The sequence below is a fragment of the Cervus canadensis genome, chromosome 18 (assembly GCF_019320065.1).
Source record: "Cervus canadensis isolate Bull #8, Minnesota chromosome 18, ASM1932006v1, whole genome shotgun sequence".
Classification (NCBI taxonomy): domain Eukaryota; kingdom Metazoa; phylum Chordata; class Mammalia; order Artiodactyla; family Cervidae; genus Cervus; species Cervus canadensis.
In genome coordinates, this window is record NC_057403.1 from 43850714 (window position 1) to 43873990 (window position 23277).

Sequence of the window (23277 nt, forward strand, 5' to 3'; positions counted from 1 at the left end):
AGAATCTTGAATCATTTTCTTTAATTTTGAAGACGGTTATTAAATCCATTTAAAATGTCGCTACTACAAGGTTAACAAACACATCAAATAAAATGTAACCTAATACACCCATCAATAGGTCAGCAAATATCTGTCAATGTGCAAAATTTTCTTAGTCTCATTAGCCCTGTCTACTATTGCAAAATATGTAGGTTAGGAAAACCTGATACATAATCTTAAACAATCTTTATGTACAGATTTAAATGGATTCTTATCTACGTAAAAAAGAAGACTTGAGTAAAGTTGGGTTACAGTAAACCGTTCTGCAGAAACCTTAATACCATATACTTAGCATACTTTATAGTATAAATCACGGTGAACTACATGCCTTACCTTTTATGTATAAGATAGTCCTCCAGGATATCTAGGCAGCGTACCATCTGAGAGAAGATGAGCACTTTATGACCTCCTGCTTTCATTTTGGGAAGCAATTTATCAATAAGGACCAATTTACCAGCAGACTGGATCATTGCTTGAAGATGAAAGTCAGAAGCAGCTGGATTATATGTATCTCTAAATTCTCCAAGTATTTTTTCCTCAGCACCTGTCAAAGAGATATAAGACGACAGCATCAACACACAAATGCAGATACTCTCAACTACTTTCTTTTTAAATTAGTTATCTTCTATGCTTCTTTAACACATTGAAATTTTTTAATGTGGTACACTGCTTTTGTTAGAATTATTTATCTTTGTGGGTAAATCCCCACCAACACCAGCCTATAATTCCACTGAGGATAAAGACAGTGTCTTAAGCATTTTTTTAATCTCCCAAGAAAACTGGCATGTCTTACAAATTTATGTTTGCTAAATGTTGAATGGATGTTCTTAGGATAAGAATTAGTGAAAATGCAGTTGTATCCGAAGTGAGTAAACACATACTTTTAAATAAGTTTCTAGTATTTAAAAACCAATATAACAGTGGTCACCACTGCAAGGTGATCATAATCTAGATGTGTCTATAGGCATCCTGCTTGCCATCAAAACAAGCAAACAGGAAAAATTAAAAGGGAAGTCAAGTTATAGTTCTTTGACCACACTTCTCCTAGAGTCTAGATTAGCATTAAGGGTGCTCTCCTTTCCTCCAGCCTGTCTAGCCCTAAGAGTACCAGATTTGCAAGCGAGTTAGTTACTGGTCTAAGAAATGGCTTGTCTTGCATAAAGAGTATATTCCCAGGAATAAGTAAAAGTACTCAAATGTACAGACGGATCACTAATAGAGAAGCTGACAAGACCTTAAAAAGTAATGTTATCAGAGCACACAAATTTAGAGCCAATAACTAGAGTATCCAGACTGAAAAGAAACCAGGAAGAAAAATGTAAATTCGGAGATTCAAACATGGTAAAGCCCATGTCTTTGTCCATAAGGAGGATTAAGCTGGTGGAGGAACTGCACTCCACGTCAGACTGAACACGTCTCTTGCTTTTGTAGTCCGGTGATGCTAACATGGGACACTGTTACGAAGCAGCTCACACTGCCCCCGACTCTGGAACAACTGTAATCCCACAAAACACCAGGGTGGAGAGTTACAGGGTCAGTGCCTTTCCTTGTAGCAGCTACTACATCTGTGTTAGTTTTATTGAGCATCTGTTATTTTTTCATGAGTATTTGTTGAAAGCAAAGGATTTCTCTGCAATCCTTTTTGACTACCTTTGATAAGATACGGGTGATTACAGCACTTCCTGAGCTCCATCATGGTATTGACCAAGTTGGGTACATTAGTCTGCCCTGCTCCTTTGGATAAAAATGAAAAGTTCTTCTCCAGAATAGCCCGGTAGTATTTCTTCTGAATGTTAGTAAGTTCTACTTCAATGATGGTTTCTTCCTTAGGTGCCAACTTCTTTTCCACATCTTCTTTCAATCGTCTCAACATCATTGGTTTCAAGATAGCCTGAAGTTTCTGCACCTGCATAAAAAATGATGAAAATATAGGTAGCATAGTGAAGAAAGAGAAGTCGCTCAGTCGTGTCCGACTCCTTGCAACCCCATAGACTATAGCCTACCAGACTCCTCCGTCCATGGGATTTTCCAGGCAAGATACTGGAGTGGGTTGCCATTTCCTTCTCCAGGAGATCTTCCCAACCCAGGGGTTGAACCTGGGTCTCCCTCATTGTAGGCAGACACTTTACCATCTGAGCCACCAGGAAGTCCATAGGTAGCATCCATATGCATAGTTACAATGAGAAGAGATTTGATGTACCTATTTACAAAGACTAATAGGATACCTGTTCCTCTGTTTTCAGATCCCCAAATTCTTGCATAAACGTTGATTCAGAAGGAAACCTTAGGGGCTCCAGAAAGTGAAGAAGACTGAATAGTTCTTCAACTGTATTTTGGAGAGGTGTGCCAGTCAAAAGCACCTTGTGTTCCTAAAGAAAGAAAGAATAACATGACAATAAATGTATCATGTTTATGCCAATATCCTGTCAATGTCCATGTCCATGTCAAATACCATTGTGCTAAGATGATATGAAAGTTGACATAGATTATTAAATGTTTCCATGTTTTTGAAACGCAAACATTTTTATGACCATAATTTTCAAGAATCAACTCAAAATATATCTCCATCCACTCTTCATTAATTTAAATTACTCTCATTAATTTACTCTGCATTATTCTCATAATAGCTTACTTTGTCTGCTATTAATTTTTACCTATTGCTTTTAAAAGAAAAATAGTAAATAATGAGAAGTGTATTTTTAGGTTTTTATTCAAGGAAATAGACAAATTCTTGGGGGGGGGGTACTTAGCAATTCTTGGTATGGTAATTTGTATACAAAACAGTGCTCATTCTTTATAATTTAGCAGATCATCACTTGATTTCTTACAAAAGAACAAGTTCTTACATCATTAAAGTAACAATGTAACAATGTGAAGGGCTGACGGGAATATTTCTGAGCTAGAAATGCATTACAAATTAAATATAATAGTAACAAAAGGAAATAAAGTATTTTAATGATAATAGTATAAAGTATTTAAAATCTGATTTGAAAATATCTCTAAATTCTTAAGCAAAATATTTATATATGTATCTGCATGTCTACGTAAGTATTCGATGTTAGTAAATAGTTAGACTAATATATACCAATCTATAAATACTGGAGTAAGGAGTGGAGAGTGCGAGTGGGCATGGATGAAGACTACGAAGGAGCACTTCACTGCTTTACTTGATGTAGTTCTGTACTTCAGTTCTTTTACTTGATGTAGTTCTGTACAAATATACTTGAGTCATTTGTTCAAGTGCTCATGTACTAATTACGTGATGCTAATTAAATTGAAATGTTAAAAAACACAAAATACTTTGATTTGAAAGCAAACACATTAATAAGATGACTTTCAAAAATCCCATTAACTATAATAAATACATGCTAATTGTGCAGAAACTTTATTCCTCTATGATAAAATGATCTGAATACTATTTTAACTTTGGTGAAAGGGCTTTTTATTGAGGAATTTATCGTTAAAACTTATACTTTTCTTTCTTTTCAATAGGACACTGTCCCAAGGTTTCTCTCTTTTTTTTTTTTCTTTTTAAATTACAAAATTATTAAAGCTTTCAAGAGAAAAGTACTAAAAAATTTAAGTCTTAGAAAACAGATGAGATTTTTTCCCCTTTCTAATTAAAGCAAAATAATCTTAATTATCAGATAGAAATTAGAAATCTGTATTTTAAAATTTAAAAAAAAAAGGAATACATTTTTGGCACCAGCTCTTTTTACTATGTAGCTAAGAAATGGAAGTTATTAAAATGACATTAAGTCACTTACCAGATTCATGAGTTTCAGACCTTCTAGAAGTTTACAGTTTTTATTTTTTAACCTATGTGCTTCATCAATAATTACACATCGCCATTCAATTGCATTAAGCTCTCCACAGCCTCCAAGAATCATTTCAAAAGTGGTGATGATGGCTTGGAATCTGTAAGCTCCTCGAATAATACGCCCCTAGAAATTTATTACCAAATGTAATAATTTGCTAGAATGTCTTGATCATAATTTTTAATTCCTATCAATTAGCATACAAATCACTTAATGACATTTGCTATAAAACATTTTCCATAGAAATTTTTATATATGCAGAGATACTCCCTTAAAATGAGGAACCTTAGCATTAAAACTGTATTAGACTGTAGTTTTCAAGAATGTTGTCAAAAATTTTGCCAAAACAATGACACAATTAATTATATCCAAAAAAGTATTCCTTGATAAGACATTTTATAATTTTTAAGAATCTTAATAACAATGTTAAGTCAAAAAAGAAATGGTTATTATAAAATCTAGTCAAAAAAATTTCAGTGTTTAATGTTTATTATTTATATCCATGACTCCACACATATAATAGCAAATAAGTAGTAAATATAAAAACTGGCCACTCATATAATTTAGTTAGCAAGTATTTATTGGGTGTTTATGTGCTAGACTCTGTTCTAGTTGCACAAGATATAGCAGTAAACAAGACAGACAAAACTAATTATCCAAGTGGAACTTACATTCCAATTACTCAAATATAGAACATAGCCATTAAGGAAAAAAGAAACCCCAAAATTAAAAAACAAAATCAAAGAAATCATTTTAGAAAGTCATAGAGGTCACAGACTCATAACACAGGGATGTGTATGGGAAGTAGGGGCTTGGAGGTGACCATTCCAACTATTTACAATGGCGGGGAGGCCATCACTGAGTGGCATTTGAGCAAAGTCCTAAAGATCAGGGAGGAAGGCATGCTGATATCTAGAGATCTGGACCAGGAAGCATTCTTGGTAGAAACAGAGAATGTGAATGCCATAACATGGGAATATCTTTAGCAGTATTCAAATATTAGCAAGAAAGCCAGTGAGACTAAAATCCAGTGAATGAGGGGATGAGGCTTGTATAGGGTCTTGAAAGCTGTAGGTGAGGACTCTTGGCTTTTACTTTGAGCAAGAAGCTATTAGAGGGTTTTGAGACAAGAAGTATCATGATTTGACATATTTTAAAAGAATTCCTTGGCTGTTCTGGTAAAAATAGTTTGAAAAAGGCCAAGGACAGGATCACAGAAACCAGTTAAGAGGCTGTTGTAACTCAAACAAGAGATCATCAATGGAGGCCATGAGATTTGGAGGCCTCCATCATCAATGGAGGCCAGTTCTGGATTTAATTTGAAGGTGGAACCAACAAGATTTACTAATGGATAGGAATGGGGTGAGTTTAAGAGAGGACTCAAGTTTCGACTAAACTTTTGGGATCAAACAACTAGAAGCTGGGGTTGCCATTTACTACCATGAGGAAATGCAGGATTTCAGTTTTGGACATGTTATGTTTGAGATGTCTATTAGATACTCAAGTGGAATAATTGAGTATGCATTTGCATATGACTTGAATTTAGGAAAGAGGTTAGAATTGGTGATCTAGATTTGGGAGTTTCCAGCAGTACAGATGGTAATTAAGTCATGTGACCAAATGAAATCTCTGATGGAATGAGTATGGATATAAAAAGTAGAAGACTGAGCCCTGGGTCACCCCAAGTTTAGATAAGACAAGAAGGAATCACTTAAAGAGGGCTTCAAAAGGAAAGTGATATAGGACCAGAATAAAGTCCTAGATTCCAAGTGAAGAGAATGTTTAAATGGCATTGAAAATTATAAACTATTAGGAGAAACGAAGTAGGTTAAGAAAGATCATGTGATCTGATTTAGATTTTTAAATTCCTATCAACTTAAATTATGGTAATTTTACAACAATTCATATTGATTGCATACACTGCCCATTAAGCTGAACAATAACTCCAGTAGAATATTAGAATAGATACAAAATGTAAGTCTATACAGCTCTAAAAACCCAGGATATGATGCATTCAGTTACAGTGATATTGTACTGTTTAAAAACAAAGGTTCTTGAGTCTGACTTGGGTTTATTAATACCAGTTTTGCTCTATGATTTTAGGGAAAACCATATCATATCTTTTTACTTCAGCTTCCTCATTTGTAAATGATGAAGATATCACCTATTTACAAGGTAGCGATTACAAAGATTATGTGAAATACTACATGTAAACTGTTTAACATAATGCATGGCACATGGTAAATAATAAATGTCTGTAGATATTAGTGTTATTATCTGTTACTTTTTCCAGTGCAATTCAGAAAATTACAGCATAATTTTGCCATTTCTGTGATTTCAAATTATTTAATAACTTGGAAAAAAGCAGAACTTGAATGTTCATTTAACTTATAAAAAAAAATATTTGAAAGAGTTAACTCTGAAAGTTATTTCTATATTTAAAGTGTAGATCTATTTATCTCATTACATGAGACATCCTTAACTCTTGAAATTTTAAACTCTTCACACAATATTCTGGAATGTATAACATTTACCATAAAATATAATTTAATACATACTATTCAGTTTATAACACATCAGGAATCTTTCAGCTTTCTGGTTATCACATTTATAACAAATTCATAAAATACATATTGAATCTCTTAAACTTCTAATATTTTAAAAATACCTTTAAATGGTTTTAATGATATCATACAGCTCTAAAATTCTACAAATGTGCAATTAAGAATAAAACATTATGGAAGGAAATCAAACAACTTAAGTTGTCATAGGCTCCAAAATGCAAAGTTGATAATTTTCAGTAGAATTGATTACAGAAATGCCTAATTTCATAGAAATCTAATTGTTTCAAACATTAAAGTAGAAGAAAAATGAGGTTAAAGGAACAAAATCAATTAACTTTACTGATATTCAGCCTCAAATAAGTAGAAAATCAGTTATAATTGGTAGGCAAAGGTAAAAGGCTATGCACTTTATCTTACCTTAACCTATATCATATCTCATGATCTGGCCATATGTTATAATGATCCTTATAAAATGTTAAGAATCAGTAAAAGAAAATAAAATATTAAGGTGCTATATTGAGGCAGAGTGCCATAATCTTTTCTAACAAAACAGCACAATTTTGTGTGAAATGTGTTTTAGTTAACTTTGTTTCTTATTTCTTAGTAAAAGTTTTACCTAAGAAGAGTCAAACTACTACTCAAAACTGCAACTTGGCATTTTATGTTTTCTAAACTTAACCTTCTGCTAGGGAACTCTTTCATATAATGTCATCTCAATTTTATGATCTGTATATTTAGCAGAAAAAGGGGTATTCCTTCCTGAAGAGTTAGGTGGTCAAGGTAAAATGGAAAATATTCCTCTAGAATATGGAGAAGAAAACCATCAAAGCAAGGGAAGAAAGATACAGAAGTATGTGTGTACCAGTATACAAAACAACCCAAAATGTCTAACATCAAAACTGAACACACAAGACAACCAATGGTTTCACCTCAATGGGCATTCAAACCCATGGTGGTCACTGAAGAAGTAACTTTTTAAATGGAGGGAAAAAACTGGAAGATGATCAAAGATACAGTTATTATTTTTAAAATAAATTTAATGTGTATTTAAAACAATTAGTAAAACAATTATTCTAGCTAAAAATTTAAGTATAAAATCAAATTTGTACATTTGTATAAATCAGCACACTTCCTTTCAGTGAACTACAGTGTGAACTTGCCTACTTTTGTCATTTCTTTCTTCAGCTACTAAAATTTATTGTAAAATAAATATGATGAACAAAGAGATCAAACTAAGATCTAAGTAGGCAATTAAAATCTATCACAAATTTGAAAGTAATTAATACGTAATGCTTATCTTTTTAAAATGTGACCTTTCAAACAACAAACAAAATCACCAGTAACACACCTGTGAGTCCCTGAAGTACATCTCATATTGCTGTATCATTTGTCTGCTAATCAGGCTCCCATGATAAACCACAACATTAATATCAGTCCACGTACGAAATTCTCTCTCCCAGTTTGCAATAGTAGAAAGTGGAGCAATAATCAGGAAAGGTCCTCTTATACCAGTCAGAAGGATTTCGTAGAGGAATGTAATTGATTGAATGGTTTTGCCAAGACCCATTTCATCTGCTAAAATGCAGTTTCGTCTGAAATAAACAAATATATTACCCATGTATATTTTGGGTTTTCTGTATACTACAATGTTTTAAAAGATATATATAAAAAAAGCAGAGAGATTAGGTTAAAATACTTGCATTTATAAAAACGTGAAAGTTTCTGAAGTGCAGATTTGGTTAAAGATTATAATTTTATTATAGTATTGCAAAGGGAAAACTATAGATTTATTGTAGCTCCAAAATAAAGATACCACCTCTTAGATACTTGAGTTTTTAAAAGAACAAAATGGCAAGAACAAAGCAAACTAAATGTTACTTTTTCAGGAAACATTTATTAAATGCCTTCTTATCTCAGGGATATATATATATATAAATATAAAGAACATGTTCTCTGCCTTCCAGGGGCTTGCATCTATTAGGAAAGCAGACATAAATAAATAGTCATGCAACGTGCTATCACAGAAGCACAAATAAAGAACTGGTTTTCAATTCTGGCTATGTACTGGAACAGCTTAAGAAATAATTACCCATGGTCTTCTCCTTTACATTCTGATTCAATGTGCAAAGTAGGATAAAAGCAACTGAAATTTTTAAAAGAAGCTGCACAGATGATTGTGATATATGGCCAATTAAGAATCATCAGTGTTAAGTTCATTATGGAAGCTCAGGTGAGTAAGTATCTATCTGCGTCTAGAAGAGCTGAGAGAAGTAAGACTGCCTTCAGAGAGGAGGTCAGTAATGAGCAGGGTTTTGCCAGAGGGCAGAACAAAGGGGTACAAGTGTAAAGAACAAGGTTACCTGGGAGGCAACAAGTAATTTAATATAGTTTTGAGGGAATGGTAAAGGAAGGGATATTACTAAGATAAGCAGGGGTCATAAATACAGGTTATGGACATCATTTTATTGAGAATGGGAGTCACTGAAAATTGTTAAAGAAACCTGATGAGATTAGGTTTGTACTTGAAGCTACTCTGGTGCCACGGGAATACTAGAAGGTGAGGTGACTTGAAGTTGGGACAGTAATTGGGAAAGTACCAAAACAATACAGCAAAGAATAGTGGACCTTTGGACTAAGGTAGGAGGGATCAAGAGAAAACTGATTCTAAACTTAACCACATGTTAGAATGATCTGGACTTAATGATCAATCAGATATATGGAATGTAGGATGACAGTCAGATTTAAATTTGGGTGACCGAGTAGGTTGTATTATTCTTAACCAAGATGTAAAATATGGAAGAATAAGTTTGATACAGAGGAAACAGGAAAGAATAAGGTTAATTGTGAATTTGTTGTGTTTAAAATATCACTGAGATAGACATTAAGGTATCAAGAAGCAAACAAATATGGGCTTGAATTAACACCTTAGAGATGTTGCTGCTAAGTGAAGACTCAGGGGCGGGGGGTGGGGGCAGTATAAAGTTTGGCTTAGGCAGAACAAACATGTAATATGAGAAGACAGCAAAAAATCAAACGTTGGGAAAGAAAAAAACAACACTGAAAGGGTAGGCAGAGGAAGAAGAACCAGCAAAGACTATTGAAAGGAATAGTTACAGAGGTACTGGAGAGCTGGGAGTGTTAACGCTATAGAAGCAGTTGGAAGTGAGAATGGGAGAAAAGTTTAAAAAAGGACTAGAACTACTATCCAGTGCAGCAGAGACAGCAATTTAAGGCTGAGAAAAACACTGTGGATTGGAAAATTAACAGTTTCAGAGATGATACAGAATTAAAATCCAAACGACAGGTTTAAGGAGAATTGGAGATAAGAAAACACGAAGAATTCATGATGGCTATACTTCCTAGACCTCTACCTTGGAAGTTACAAAGAGGGATCAAGGTAGCTAGAAGGAAAAACAGAGCTAAGAGAAGATTAATCCTTTCCTTTAAAATTTTTATATATAGGTTAAACCCAAATTTGTTCACAGACTGAAGGAAATGGGATAGTTTGAAGATACAACAGAGAAGGCTGATAAGTGATTGAAGTGAGTTTCTGAAGACTGGATGAGATGCCTGTCAAGAGTTGAGGTTGTAGCATCAGTCTTGGTTCTGGGGAGGCACCGTTTAACTGTGATAGGACAGAGGCAGGAATGGCTAAGGATGGAGATCCATGTTTAGGCTTGGGTGTGAGAGCAGGCAACAATCTGAATGAATTCAACTACTGGTCCTAGACTTGTCTAAGAAGCAGTCATATAGAGAGTGAATGATAAAGTGCTTCAGGAAAATGGCACAAATTTAAAACAAGCACCTGAGAAAGGGTACTGATAAGAGAAGACAATTAAAATTTTGTTGACTATTTTACCAGGAAGATTCTCTTGGGAAAAATGGTAACACTTAGAAAATATAAACAAGGGGAAAGAGCACTGTGTGGGATGACAGATCCCCCTAACTCCATCTGACGGAGTTGATGGACGCACCATTGCCATGGACTCATGACTCACTGTTACTTAGTGAAACAGAAGAATCATGTGACAAGTAAAAACACAGAAAAATGATTCTGAATAAGTGACATAAAATTTTGCTACCATTACTAACAATAGTACCTTCATTTGCTCTTATATACATAATCAGACTTCTTTATCAATCAAGATACCATTTTTTACTTCTTTTGCAATTAATTTTCCATCTCACTAAAAAAAGGTGACATAATATTCCAAAAAGTTTTTTAAACAGTTTGGAAAATTAATAGTAAGTGGGAGTAATTCATTACCAGGTTCTTATATTGATTCTTATAGAATCTTGTATTCTATTCCTTATCAATTACTGAAAATCTGCTTCCTTGAAGATGTACATTACAGACTTATCAAACTCTTTATATGAAACTGCTCACACCTTAGGAACTAGATTCAATTACTGGCAGACAGTAGTGTAAGTTGAAAAACATTCGATAACATAGTTGATGTTTGATGATGTTAATTAAGAAAGGTATTTCAAATTTGATTATGAATCAATATATCAACTTTCTTCTATTCTGATTGCTACATATTTAAGGGAAGCAACTGTAGTCAAAATTCTAAATTATAATGTACATTATCTTCCAGAGGTAACCACAATTTTTCTTTCAATAATGAAGACTGCACGATAGTAATAATGTAGCAACATTAGTATCAATTTTACTTAATGTATTCTGGAACACATTTTAAAAACACACATAAAAATTTTTTATTAATACATGCTACATACCTATTGTACCAATTGAATAAGAGCCAGTTGAGTCCTTCCAGTTGGTATTCCCTGAGTTGATTGCCATTTTTATAATCCCTGGATTGATCTATTTTTTTCCAAATATTAGGAGGAGGACGATCCTTTGTGGAAAAACAAATGAACGATGTATTTCAGACTTTTTAATTTTCCATACATCTCATACATGGTAAAAGCACTGTTTTTAAAATAATCACAGAAGAATAACATTGTACGGCATTATGATGAAATTTTACAAACATCTAAGGACCAAATAAGTTTTACATAAACTCTTCCAGAAAACTGAAGAGGAAGGCATAGGCTCAACTCATTCTGTGAAACTCTGATAATGAAATTAGACAAAGGCATTACAAGAAAGCTAGAGACCAATATCCTGCATAAACAGAGATAAGAAATTCGTAACAAAATTTTAGCAAATGGAATCTATTAACATATAAAAAGGGTAATACAGCCTGACCAAGTGTGGTTTTTCCCAGGCATGGAAGGTGGATTAAATGTGAAAATTAATCAGTGTTGATCAGACTAAAACAATCTATGATAATCTCAGATCGATGTAAAAAAGGGGATTTGAAAACTCCAGTGTTTATTACTAATAAATAAACTCTAATTAAATTTTGAATAGAGGGAAATTTCCTCAACTTAATAAGATGCATCTATGAAAAAGCCATCTATTATATGTTCTGGTTAAAAAATGAATACATTCTCCCTAAAATCAGAAAAGGCAAGGATGTCCACTCTCATCACTTCTATTCAACATGGTACTATAGGTTGTAATAGGAGTAATCAAGCAAGAAAAAGAAATAAAGTCATCAAGATTAAAAAGGAAGAAGTGAAACTTTATTAATTTCCAGAAGACATGATTTGACTATACAGAAAATCCTGTGAAATCTAGAAAAAATACAAACTAAGAAGTGATTTTTACCAACACTGCATAAGATCAGTGCATACAGAAAATTGTATTCTACATTGTAGAAACAACTATAAATAAATTTTAAAAGTACTATCTTATAACAGACCCAAAAAAGAAGTGTTCAGGGTTTACAAAAAAAAAAAAAAAACAATTTTCTTAAATTGTAGCCAATGAACTTTAAAATAATTAACTATAATGTATTTTAAATTATTGTTTAAAATACTTTCCACATTAAATAATATTCTCCAGTAATTTTCCTTTCAGTAATCCAATCACTATTTCCTTAGTTTAGGAACAAATTTCATTTGTTCAAAAATACTTTACATGTTTTATATGTTTTTTTATCTAATAGTGATAGACTGGCAAAAAGAAAAAAAATCACTTACCTCCTATATTACTTGACTTTGATAAACTAGCACTGTTGTCAAATTGATTTTACTTTAACTAAAGGGATTAATTCTATTGGCTACATTACCAAAGACTACAAATGTATCTAAGGCAGTGGCTCTTTCCATCATGTGCATCAAAATCGACTTTTAACACCTGGGGTCCACTCAGAGATATTCTGATTCTGGAGCCAGGATACAGAAACTAGGCACCTCTAATTTTTGACAAGTTCCAAAGTGGTACTGATAAGCACCTCTGACGGACAACCACTGATCTAACAGTTTACTTAATAAGGCTAAAGATCAGCTTACCACTGAAATATGGACCTCACCCCAAAAAGAAAATTTTTCCTCTTCATAATATCCTTTAGACTGCTCCTCCCTGAATTAGTGAACACTTTCCTTTCCTGGCTCAAGAAAAGGCACTTGGAAGACAAAAGGAATAGAGGTGAGCTGCTATTCTCTTGGTAATAAGCTATGGGTATTATTGGGAGACAGATTAAGAAGACCAGAAAATAAAATGACAACCAGAAAAAAAAATTGTTATAAAAACAATATGGTCTCTTCCATGGAACAATTAACTTCCTTCTTTTATATTACATCTCCACACTTTTCATAGCAGCCTTCCTTAATTCTGATTCTAATTGAAAAGTGATCTCCTCTAGTCTTTTCATATACCAAATCCCTCTTTAGTGAAGAAATTTCTGTGACCAAATTACATTTGAAAGAGGACTGGCGAAAATATTTAATTAAAATCATAGTATATCTCTTTGTGAATTTCTTTTGGTTGGTTCTGCAAACTGGATTCACATGATAACAATCCTATGCTTTAAGTAAAAAAATATGTAATTATTAAAATAACACAACTTGCCATATAACCTTCTAGAATTCTGTAGTCTCTGTACTAGAAAAATCAATAACTGATTCAGTTTTTTTTTTTAAAGCAACGAGAGACAAGGATGAATCATATAAGAAACCAGTGTACTTAATTTATGTGGATCTTTAGTAATATTCTATACAAAAGGTTTTTCTAAAAATAAAGCTACTATGAAAGTAGAAGAACTATTCTGTTATAAAGAAATAACTGAAAAAAAAGCCTGTTTTTTCTCAATACACCTTTAAAGGTTTTTAAATTGTTTCATATCTGGTCGAGATTTTTAAGAACCTCATTTTTAATTTGTAATAAAAGTTTACAGCTTGATTTAAAAAAAAAAAAAGTCAACAAACTGCAAGCACCTGTTAATAAAGGTCTCAAATAAAAAAAAAAAAAAAGAAATAACTGGTTTACAGAAAGCAAGGGAAAGGTGGATATATTAAAGATTTTTCTTTGACAGAGAATTAATAACACTGCTTAGAGCTAAAACTGATATCCTTGACATTTTTATAAATGACCTGAGTAAATTCACGATGAAGTAGAAGTATTTGAAACTTTTCTGGAGGGAAATTTAAAAGGAAATACTTACCAAAAATTTTTTTAATATTTTTTAAATTTATTTGGCTGCACCAGGTCTTAGCTGCAGCAGCATGTGAGATCTTCTTTGCTGTAGTCATTGTAGCACGCGGAATCTTAGTTTCCCAACAAGGGATTGAACACAGGCCCCCGAATGCAGGCCCCCTTCATTGGGATCATGGAGTCTTAGCCATTGGACTACCAGGGAAGTCCCTTCTTATCAAAACTTTTAAATGCACATATGTTCTGACCAAACAATTATATTAATACTTCTGATTTCACTTATAAAGGATTCCATGTTTCAATGTAGCACTGTTTAGAATAGAAAAAACCTGGAGTATCCACTAATAGAGGAATAGTTAAATTAACATATATACAATACTAAGTAGTAATTTTATTTACTATATAGTCATTTTAAAAATATAGTATTAATTGCACACCAGACTAAATTCAAAATCACACTACACCTCTTGATTAAGGAAGTGATTAGATTTCATGATGATAAAGGCATATTCTTACCAAATGTCTTGTGTCAGGCCTTGAAGCTTGCAATTGCTCAAACTCTTCTATTTTTGCAAGATCTACATCTTCTTTTAGTTCCCAAGTACTATCTTCATATGGTAATGAGCACCACTTTACTAAATAGTAAATAACAGGCTGTAAAAGAAAGTTTTTTTTCACTTTATTAATTTGAAAAAGAATAGTAAGAAACAGTTTAAACTGAGAACCTCAGAAACAATTTAAATATATTAATCTTTACTCGTAAAAACTTATGAAACTTTGTCTAGTGTTTTTAGATCATTACCTTTAAAAAAGTAATGTTTTAATACCTGGAAGGTTTTAGATTTTTCTTACTTACTCAAAAAGTATTTCAACCAAATATTTACCTCACCAGTATCTTTATCTTCACAAAAAGAGACTTCTAACACTCTGTCTACTTCAACGTAGTCTGGGTTAAATGGTTCTTCTTCCATCTAAAATTAAAAGCAACTTAATTGATATTTGACAAAGAAGTAGAAAAAATAAAAGTGAAATAAAGACAAATTTATTACTAGCTATTCACTATAGAACAAACACTTCAGTTTGACTGTAACTGAATTTCAAAAAATGGAATACTTTCATTTTAATTTCTAAAAGATTTCTATGATTTGTCTGTACTATGAATCACCAAGTTATGTACAAAAAAAGCACTAAAAAATAAGGTACCTCAGCCAAGTAAGTTACTCTAGAAAGTATATCCTTTAAAATTTCCTAGTTGGAAAAGAGGCTTTCCTTTACCTTTCTTGTGCTACTTTCCTCAGCAGTAACCAGGTCCAAGAGTTGAAGACCAATCACCTGACCTGAAGGCTCCTCTCTAATTTGTATCAAACACTATCTGGAGGTGGTTCTTGTGCTCAAGACCCCCTTACCTAACTAAACGCAAACTGTCTGAGCTACCTCACACCCAACTGCACCCATTTACACTTCAACCTGTACTTCTGCCTGTAGTTTCTACCTGGGCTAATGGCCAACACAGCACCAACTTTATGCTACACTCTACTCCCAGTTACACAAGCCAGCAACAGAGAAGTCGTCTTAGATTCTTTTCTTTCATCTCCCACATCCCTTAACTCATTGATTCACACAGATTCTAATTTTGTTTATAACTCAAATTGGCTCCTCCTTTCTCATTCTCACTGCCTCATGTCTTCTTTCTTGGATCTTTACAAATAACTTCCTAACTAGTCACCAACTACTGCTTTGCCTCCCTTTATTTTCACACTTGTTGTTCAGCAGCTAAGTCATATTTGACTTTTTGCGACCCAAGGGACTGTAGCATGCCAGGCTTCTCTGTCCTCCACTACCTTCTGATGTTTGCTACTGATTATCTTGATTCATGTTCCCACTCTTTCTCAAATATAAATCTTACATGTTGCTCCCTTGTTTCAAATTCTTTACTGACTCTCCCCTGTTTGGGAACCAAGCCCGCATTAGTTTCTGTGGAATAAACAGGCTCAAACATCTTCCTCCAGCCTCATTCCTACTGCCTGACACAGCCACACCCCAGATATTATGCTTCAAAAGTACAAAACCACATGCTTTTCAAATTCCATGTTCTGTCACACCTTCATGTTTTTATTCTGATTTTTCTCTCTTCTGAATAGATGGCTGTTCCTTCTCTTGTCTGCTTAGCTGATTCGTAATCATGCCTGAAAGCCTTACTTCCAAAGCCCATCTCAGTTATCTTTGCTGCATCTCTTCTTCTGTTTAACCTCTAAATGTTACAGTATTCCACGGCTCTGCCTTTAGTTCTCCTCATTATCTTAATCCATTCCTGATCAATACTATCATCTCCACGTACAAGACACACTTGGTAATAAAAGAGCACTACCCAACACCAGAATGGTAAAAAAGTACTCTAAGAAAATCTGCATAGCTCCGGTTTATCTTGTACCTGAGGCACATTAAAAAAAATTAACCTTCAGGAAAAATTAAAAGATTATCAGTTAAGTACTTCTAAAATCTTTTGCTCATTGTGCATGCTCAGTCACTAAGTCGTGACTATGGACTGAAGCCCACTAGGATCCTCTGTCCAAGGTTTCTCCAGGCAAGAATACTGGAATGGGTTGCCATTTCCTTCTCCAGGGGACCATTCCGACCCAGGGATCAAGCCCGCATCTTCTGCATCTCCCATACTGGCAGGCGGATTCTTTACCACTGAGCCACCTGGTAAGCCCCATCAGCTCAATAGAGATTTTGGTACCAGAGTGAGGAAGTGAGAAATTTTTGAGGACCTCCCAGCATCCATAAGTTGATAGGTCATTTCAATCAACAAATTTTTGAAGTAGACTTTACAACTACAAAAAATAAAAATAGCTTCATGGTGGAAAAATCTGCCATAAGATATCAACATAATCTAGTGATTCAAGTTAACACTACCAGTAATTGGGTAAATAGGTATCATATACCTCCTGACATGATTCACTGAGAATGCTCCTGCATCATTTCTATAATGTTCATTTAAAAAAAATGCATGACCTGAAGCTGAGGAAACATCAAGATAATCCCAAACTGAGGGACACGTTACAAAATAAACCACCTAAATTCTTTAAAAAGAAAAAAGTCCAAGTGATGGAAAACAAAAAAATACTGATTAAAGGAGACATGCCAACTAAATGTATCATGCACTGCAGAACTAGACTTTGGATCAGAATAAGCAAAAACATACTTTAAAAAAAATTTTTGCTATAAAAGTACTAGTGGAACAATTAGTGAAATATGAATTAAGGTCTATAGATGTGAAAATATTACCATGTCAGTGTTAATTGTACTATTATTATGGGAAAATGCTTCTAGAAAATACTGAAATTGAGAATTATCAAATGGCTTAGAAAAAAATTTATGTACATGGGAGAGAGAGGCAGAAAGAGGGAGAGAGGTGCACAGAGGCAGAAGAATTAATGTGAGTGATAAAGCAAATATGATAAAATGTTAACATTTAGGGAATCTAGTTAAAATATATGTGGGAATATCCAGTAGCAAAATTTTCAAATAAAAAGTTAAAATAATTAGATGAATCTAAAACTGCTCTAAAAAGTCTATTAAAAGAAAAATTAAAAAGTTTAGAGCAGGGAAGGACATCTGACTTTTTAAAAAGGACTGGAAAGGTTAATGAATTTTTCCAATGATGTTCTGTTCATGCATACACAAAGCTGATAGAGAAAATATGCAATATCTCACATACTGAAAAATCTTCTTTTTCATTTATTTGCTATGTCACCATTACTTGAATAAGTTTGCTGATAAAATACTTTAAGATATTAATATACTCACATTCAACTCTAAAAGGTATTGAAATAAATGTTAACTTTAAAATACAGGACATATCTACCATTCTGATTTATTAGTGTTCTGTTTTAGCTACTTTCCAAGCTAAATTTAGGGCTTCCCTGGTAGCTCAGACGGTAAAGCGTCTGCCTACAATGCGGCGACCAGGGTTTGATCCCTGGGTTGGGAAGATCCTCTGCAGAAAGCAATGGCAACACACTCCAGTACTCTTGCCTGGAAAATCCCATGAACGGAGGAGTGTGGCATGCTACAGTCCACGGGGTCGCAAAGAGTCGGACACTACTGAGCTACTTCACTCACGAGCTAAATTTAGGGGGGAAATAAGTAGATATCATTTATAGTCAAATATCAAAAGTAGAAGCCTAAGAATTAAAATGAATAATATTTAAGTTTTTGATACATAATACGGCATGTATTCAGAGTTCAACACATAATAGTCTTTTTCTTCTTACATCTGCAAAAAAGTGTGCTCTTTGTGCTTGTCTCAATTTGAATCGTTTGATTTTCTGCTGGATCCTTTTATCTTTCAGAAGCTGCTGTTCTGTGGCCCATTCACAGTGAAGATAAGAGCTAAAATTTTATAAAAGTAGTATATTAGAATGATACAGAAAATCATGTTTTGTTTTTAGATTTATTTTTAATCATGGCCTCTAAAAATATTATCTTCAACTTTCCAAATATGCTGTTCATCATTTCATTTAATGTCGACAGACTCTCATATAATTTCTAAAATAAAGCCACTGTGATCACTACACAGAATGGTAAACTTAATCATAAGGATAACAACACATTGACTTTTCATTAATTTCTTCATTATAACAGTTTTGTCATGATGAGAAAGAAAACTTGTTTTGAAAGCAATGTAATTTTATTTAAAACACCTTCTTTCACCAAAGCATAAGAAAAAGTTGAACAAAACCTGAAAAGTTTAACAGTATAATATGATGGAAAATGTCTATTGTTTCCAAAAGCATCATTTATAAATATTCCTGCATTTTGATGTTAGTAAGTAGTTTTCTGGAAAAAAAAACTACTCACTATTAACATGAAAAGTTTTCAAAGTCTATTCACTTTTTAATGATTTTTAACTTCATGCAGTAACAAATATTTTAAAATACAGATAAAAGAAAAATAATAATTTAACATATTCAAAATATTAATTCATATTTAAATATCATCTTTCTATTATTTTTCTAGCTCAAATACTTACTAATTCTTGTATTTTACAAAAAATTCTTCTGTATCAATCATCACTCCAGGTGATATCTAAGAAAAAGATTCAATAATTATGAGTTTTATAATCAGGCCATGCAATATAAAGTACAGAATGTACCATATCATTACTTACTTCTTTTTTAATAGTTCTAGAAGACAGTATCTTGTCCACAATTGCAGCATCTTCTTCACTCGGATTCTCCTATGTGAAGGCAGAAAAAAAGTATGATGATACATTCTGAAAACATTTCAGTTGCCACTCTGTATGTCTATAAATATACTAAAATCCAACAAACAATTATTTAACATGTCAGGGACCATGTTAAATGTTAGAAATACAAAATGAAAAAAATCAATTGGTGTTACTGTCCTCAACATCATTGGCATCACCATCATAGTAAACATATTGGGCTTTTTAATCTCTTATGCATTATTCTCAATAGTTTACATTTTGCAGACTAGAAACCTCTGGCATAGACAAGATTACTACTTGTTCAAAGTGTCAGATGAAAAAAAAAAACAAAAAAACAAAGTGTCAGATGATTCAGCAAGGAAATGAGTAGCTGGGTTACAGTCCAGATAAGGGAGAGTAAAAGAACTCTACAAAGAGGAAAATGCCTATGTAAAGACATAAAGGTGTCAAAATATGGCATCCAGACAACTATGTTTATGAAACCAGAGGACTGAGAGTTTACAGAGAAGTGGAAGGACATAAGGCCAAAAAATCCATACGAAAGGCTTTATAAGCTATAATAAAAAGTGCATTTTCATTTGTTTCTGACTTAGGACACCATTAGAGGAGTTTTCAAGAAAAGTACTGTTATTAGGCTTGTAATTTACAAACACGCCACAAAAAACATGGAGTTTGGAGGAGTCGCAGGAAAATATATTTAGGAGGCAAAAAATTGAATGCCATGAAGTAAAGATTAAAAAAAGAGAGAACAAATACCTAGGTTTCTGATCCAAATAATGAATGGTTCTATTAACTATAATATGGAATCTAGGAGGAAAAGTTGATGCAGGTTTTAGGAGGAAAGATAATGAAGATTTTTAATTTACATTGGTTTAAAATGTTTTTTGTCATATAACCCACAATCTGTCTTACCACAAATAACTGTAAAGGCTGTTCAGCAGGCAAAGGAGCTGAATTCTTTTTTATTTTCACAGAGCCTTTAACCTCTTCTTCAGACTGCTTCCCTTCTACATCCTCTGCATACTTTTTCCTTTTAATTTGTCGATTTGATCTTCTTTTCTGTAATGAATGATAAGGATCATATTCACATGATTTATTTTAAAGGGTCATGTGACAATTTTGTACATTAAATTTTCAAAACTGTATTCTGCATTCATCTTTTCTCATTTTTACTTTTAATTAAAGGAAGATTATAATTTTCACTGTGCCAAAGGTTTGCAATCTTTAGTTATCTTTAGTTATACTTCCTAAAATGTCAAGTAAGAATGATTAACAATAATGCCTTTATTACTTTTCTTTTGAATTTGTTAAGAATAAAAAGGTCTTTTTATTTAACTATTTCACAGATTGGGAAACATGTATTTTAAAATATTAATACTAGCAGTTTTTGCTTCAAACCTAGAAAGTCATCAGATGAATACTGGTTTAATAATTAACCAGGGGCATAAAACTAAAAGAAATTAAAACTTTGACACAAAACCATGAACCTGTGTCTAAAACAGAAAAAAACCAAATAACATAAAATGTTTTAAAAGAGATACACAAAATAACAAAGGATGAAATCTACTAAAAAATTAAATGTGAATGAAGGAGGAACCACTGTTTTACTGCCTTTACTAGCTTCCCTTAAAAATAAATAACACTATCATAAAAATGGAAGAAAGCTTTTCAGAAAGTATTCTGTGTAGTAACATGATTTTAAAATAATCTAAATAATTTAAAAGCAAGTATCAAATGCACATGGCTTTACTTACCTCCCTAAAAATCTAATATCTGATGTTCCCACTAAAAAACAAATTACACAATTGCTTGACAATCCCAAAGGACTTAGTTTTAATTTTGCACACCTCCCTAAAATCCCATGGATGGAGGTACCTCAGTCAACTGTTCTACTACTCAATATTCCTTCTTCCTTTTACTATTCTTCTAGTATTTAGTAACTCCCATGACATTTCCCCAAAATGCAACTAACAGAATAACCCATGTGTTCTCCTTTTGGTTTCTGCCAATGTCTTCAATGTGGTAGGTCTTTCATACTACCATTGCCATAACAAAACTGAATCAGTGCAGCAGTGTGGGGACAAACTTATTTGTGTTCCGAAAGGCTGCAGTGCCTCTTCTCTTGAAAGTAGTGGAATATTGAGAGAAAGAAAGGCACTACTGTGGTGAGGCAGCTCAGCCAAATGTAGTAGAAAACTCCATGCTTCAATTAGGATGGGTCACCGTCTCTTAGCCATGAAGATACTTACATTTGCAAAACTCAAGGTGACAATTTTGTCACTATGGGAGGCAGGAAGGTGGCATACAAAAATTATATAAAAAGGACTGAACATGAGTCTCCTGCACTGCAGAAAGATTCTTTACCATCTTAGCCACCAGGGAAGCCCATAAACGCTGGGGAGTTCACTCTAGGAAATATACTAGCTTTTGTTTACTTGCTAAGTCATGTCCTACTCTTGCAAACCCACGGACTGTAGCCTGCCAGGCTCCTCTGACCATGGAATTTCCTAGACAAGAATACTGGAGTGGGTTGCCATGCCCTTCTCCAGGGGATCTTCCTGACCCAGGGATCGAACCTGCATCTCCTGGGGGCTCCTGCACTACAGGAGGATTCTTTACTGAACCACCTGAGGAAGCCCAAGGGACTTATAAAAACCCAATTCTCCCACATCCTCTTCTGGAAAAGATATGAAACATTTATTATTCCCTGGGAGAGAAAAGTCTATGGATCTCTAGTACTAGGCTAAAGAAATGTTTGGAGTTCTATTACAGGCATCAGTTCTTAATGCTCAAAAATAGCTTAATTTAATAACCGTTCAGGACAATTATTATTCTAACAATAACATATATTATGAATGTTATGTCTCACTAGGCACAAATAGTTTATATAATGAAGTCTGGTAATAATTTGGTACACTTCTAGAAGATTCTATAGATGATTTCAGCATTAAAGTTTCCTTTCTGATCACTTAGGTCAGCTACTTTGAAATGCCATATACAATCCTTAGTAAGTAGTAGTAAACAAGTGGCCTGAAAGAATCATTTTAACTCACAAATGTGCACATTCAGGTAATTCTTTACAAGATGGAATAAGAGCCACATACTGTAAACTGCTCCCTCATTCTATGAAGATTTTTATCACTCTCTGAGTAATTTAAAATACTGTGAGTTTTTTGTAGTTTTTCAACTGACTTCACCAAATCTTAAATTCCACTGGAGCATATAGATACATATTAGGCAAAGAGAAGTAAGGTGACACTCTTACCAATTAGCTTTCTCTGTTATATAACAGTTCCACTACCGTAAAAATACAGAACTAATTTGAATGTCCATATTTTAGGCTAATGTGGATTGCTTTGGCTTTCTTTTTCTCCATAGTATTTTTCAAAGGACAATTTAAAAGTGACAAACTATTTCTTCAAATTTCTTTTTACTAACTTTTCCTTAATGTTTTAAAGGCTTCAATCAACTGCACTTTACATAAGAGGTCAGAAACATTATGTTCTTAAATGACTAAATACTTCATTATGATAACATACCATTTGTTTATCATAAACCTAATAAAATGTGCTACAGGAGCTTTTAAAAATAATTTAAGTCTCTAAATATAGTTAGATTACTGAATTATTCTCTATCAGGTAAAAAATTAAATATCATAACCACATTTTTAGATTTTTCACTTGACTCTAAACCTTCAAGTACTTTGCAAGCCTTCAAATCTTGACAATACATTGTGGTTGAAAACTACTTTTAGATATTTATACATAATTTATATACTCATATATTTAAATATATCAATAATACAGATTTATGATTGTTTACCAGAAAATATTTCTTTCCTTCTCCATTAAAATTTTTGTGTTAAACCAAAACACTTGTCGAAGCAACCTAGTTAACTACTGTGAAAGGCATGGAAGAAATGTGCATGTTAACCTATTCTACCATTTCATTGTTTGGTAATTACATAATGGAAAAATGGCCAGCATTATTTTAGTAAAAATTTAACTACATTTCTCATATTGAATAATGATAAGTGTGCCTAAGTTAAGGATAACATATGAAGAAAAAGCCAGGCCATATAATATTAGGAGCTTCAGTCACTGCCCTTACCTCAAC

General features: G+C 33.2%; 1 protein-coding gene across 17 annotated transcripts in view; it reads right to left on the reverse strand.

Annotated features, from left to right (window-relative positions):
- The window catches only part of CHD9 (chromodomain helicase DNA binding protein 9), a 219426-nt gene that overhangs the window by 52419 nt on the left and 143730 nt on the right, over window positions 1-23277 (reverse strand). For all 17 annotated transcript variants that reach the window (XM_043435138.1, XM_043435135.1, XM_043435129.1 and 14 more), the window contains 12 exons: window positions 20074-20220; window positions 19102-19170; window positions 18964-19019; window positions 18206-18323; window positions 14813-14899; window positions 14445-14582; window positions 11162-11283; window positions 7770-8013; window positions 3807-3983; window positions 2265-2408; window positions 1690-1945; window positions 373-583 (listed from right to left, as the gene is read on the reverse strand). In XM_043435138.1, coding sequence (XP_043291073.1) covers window positions 373-583; window positions 1690-1945; window positions 2265-2408; window positions 3807-3983; window positions 7770-8013; window positions 11162-11283; window positions 14445-14582; window positions 14813-14899; window positions 18206-18323; window positions 18964-19019; window positions 19102-19170; window positions 20074-20220 — 1769 coding nt within the window. The remainder of the gene's footprint in view (window positions 1-372; window positions 584-1689; window positions 1946-2264; window positions 2409-3806; window positions 3984-7769; window positions 8014-11161; window positions 11284-14444; window positions 14583-14812; window positions 14900-18205; window positions 18324-18963; window positions 19020-19101; window positions 19171-20073; window positions 20221-23277) is intronic.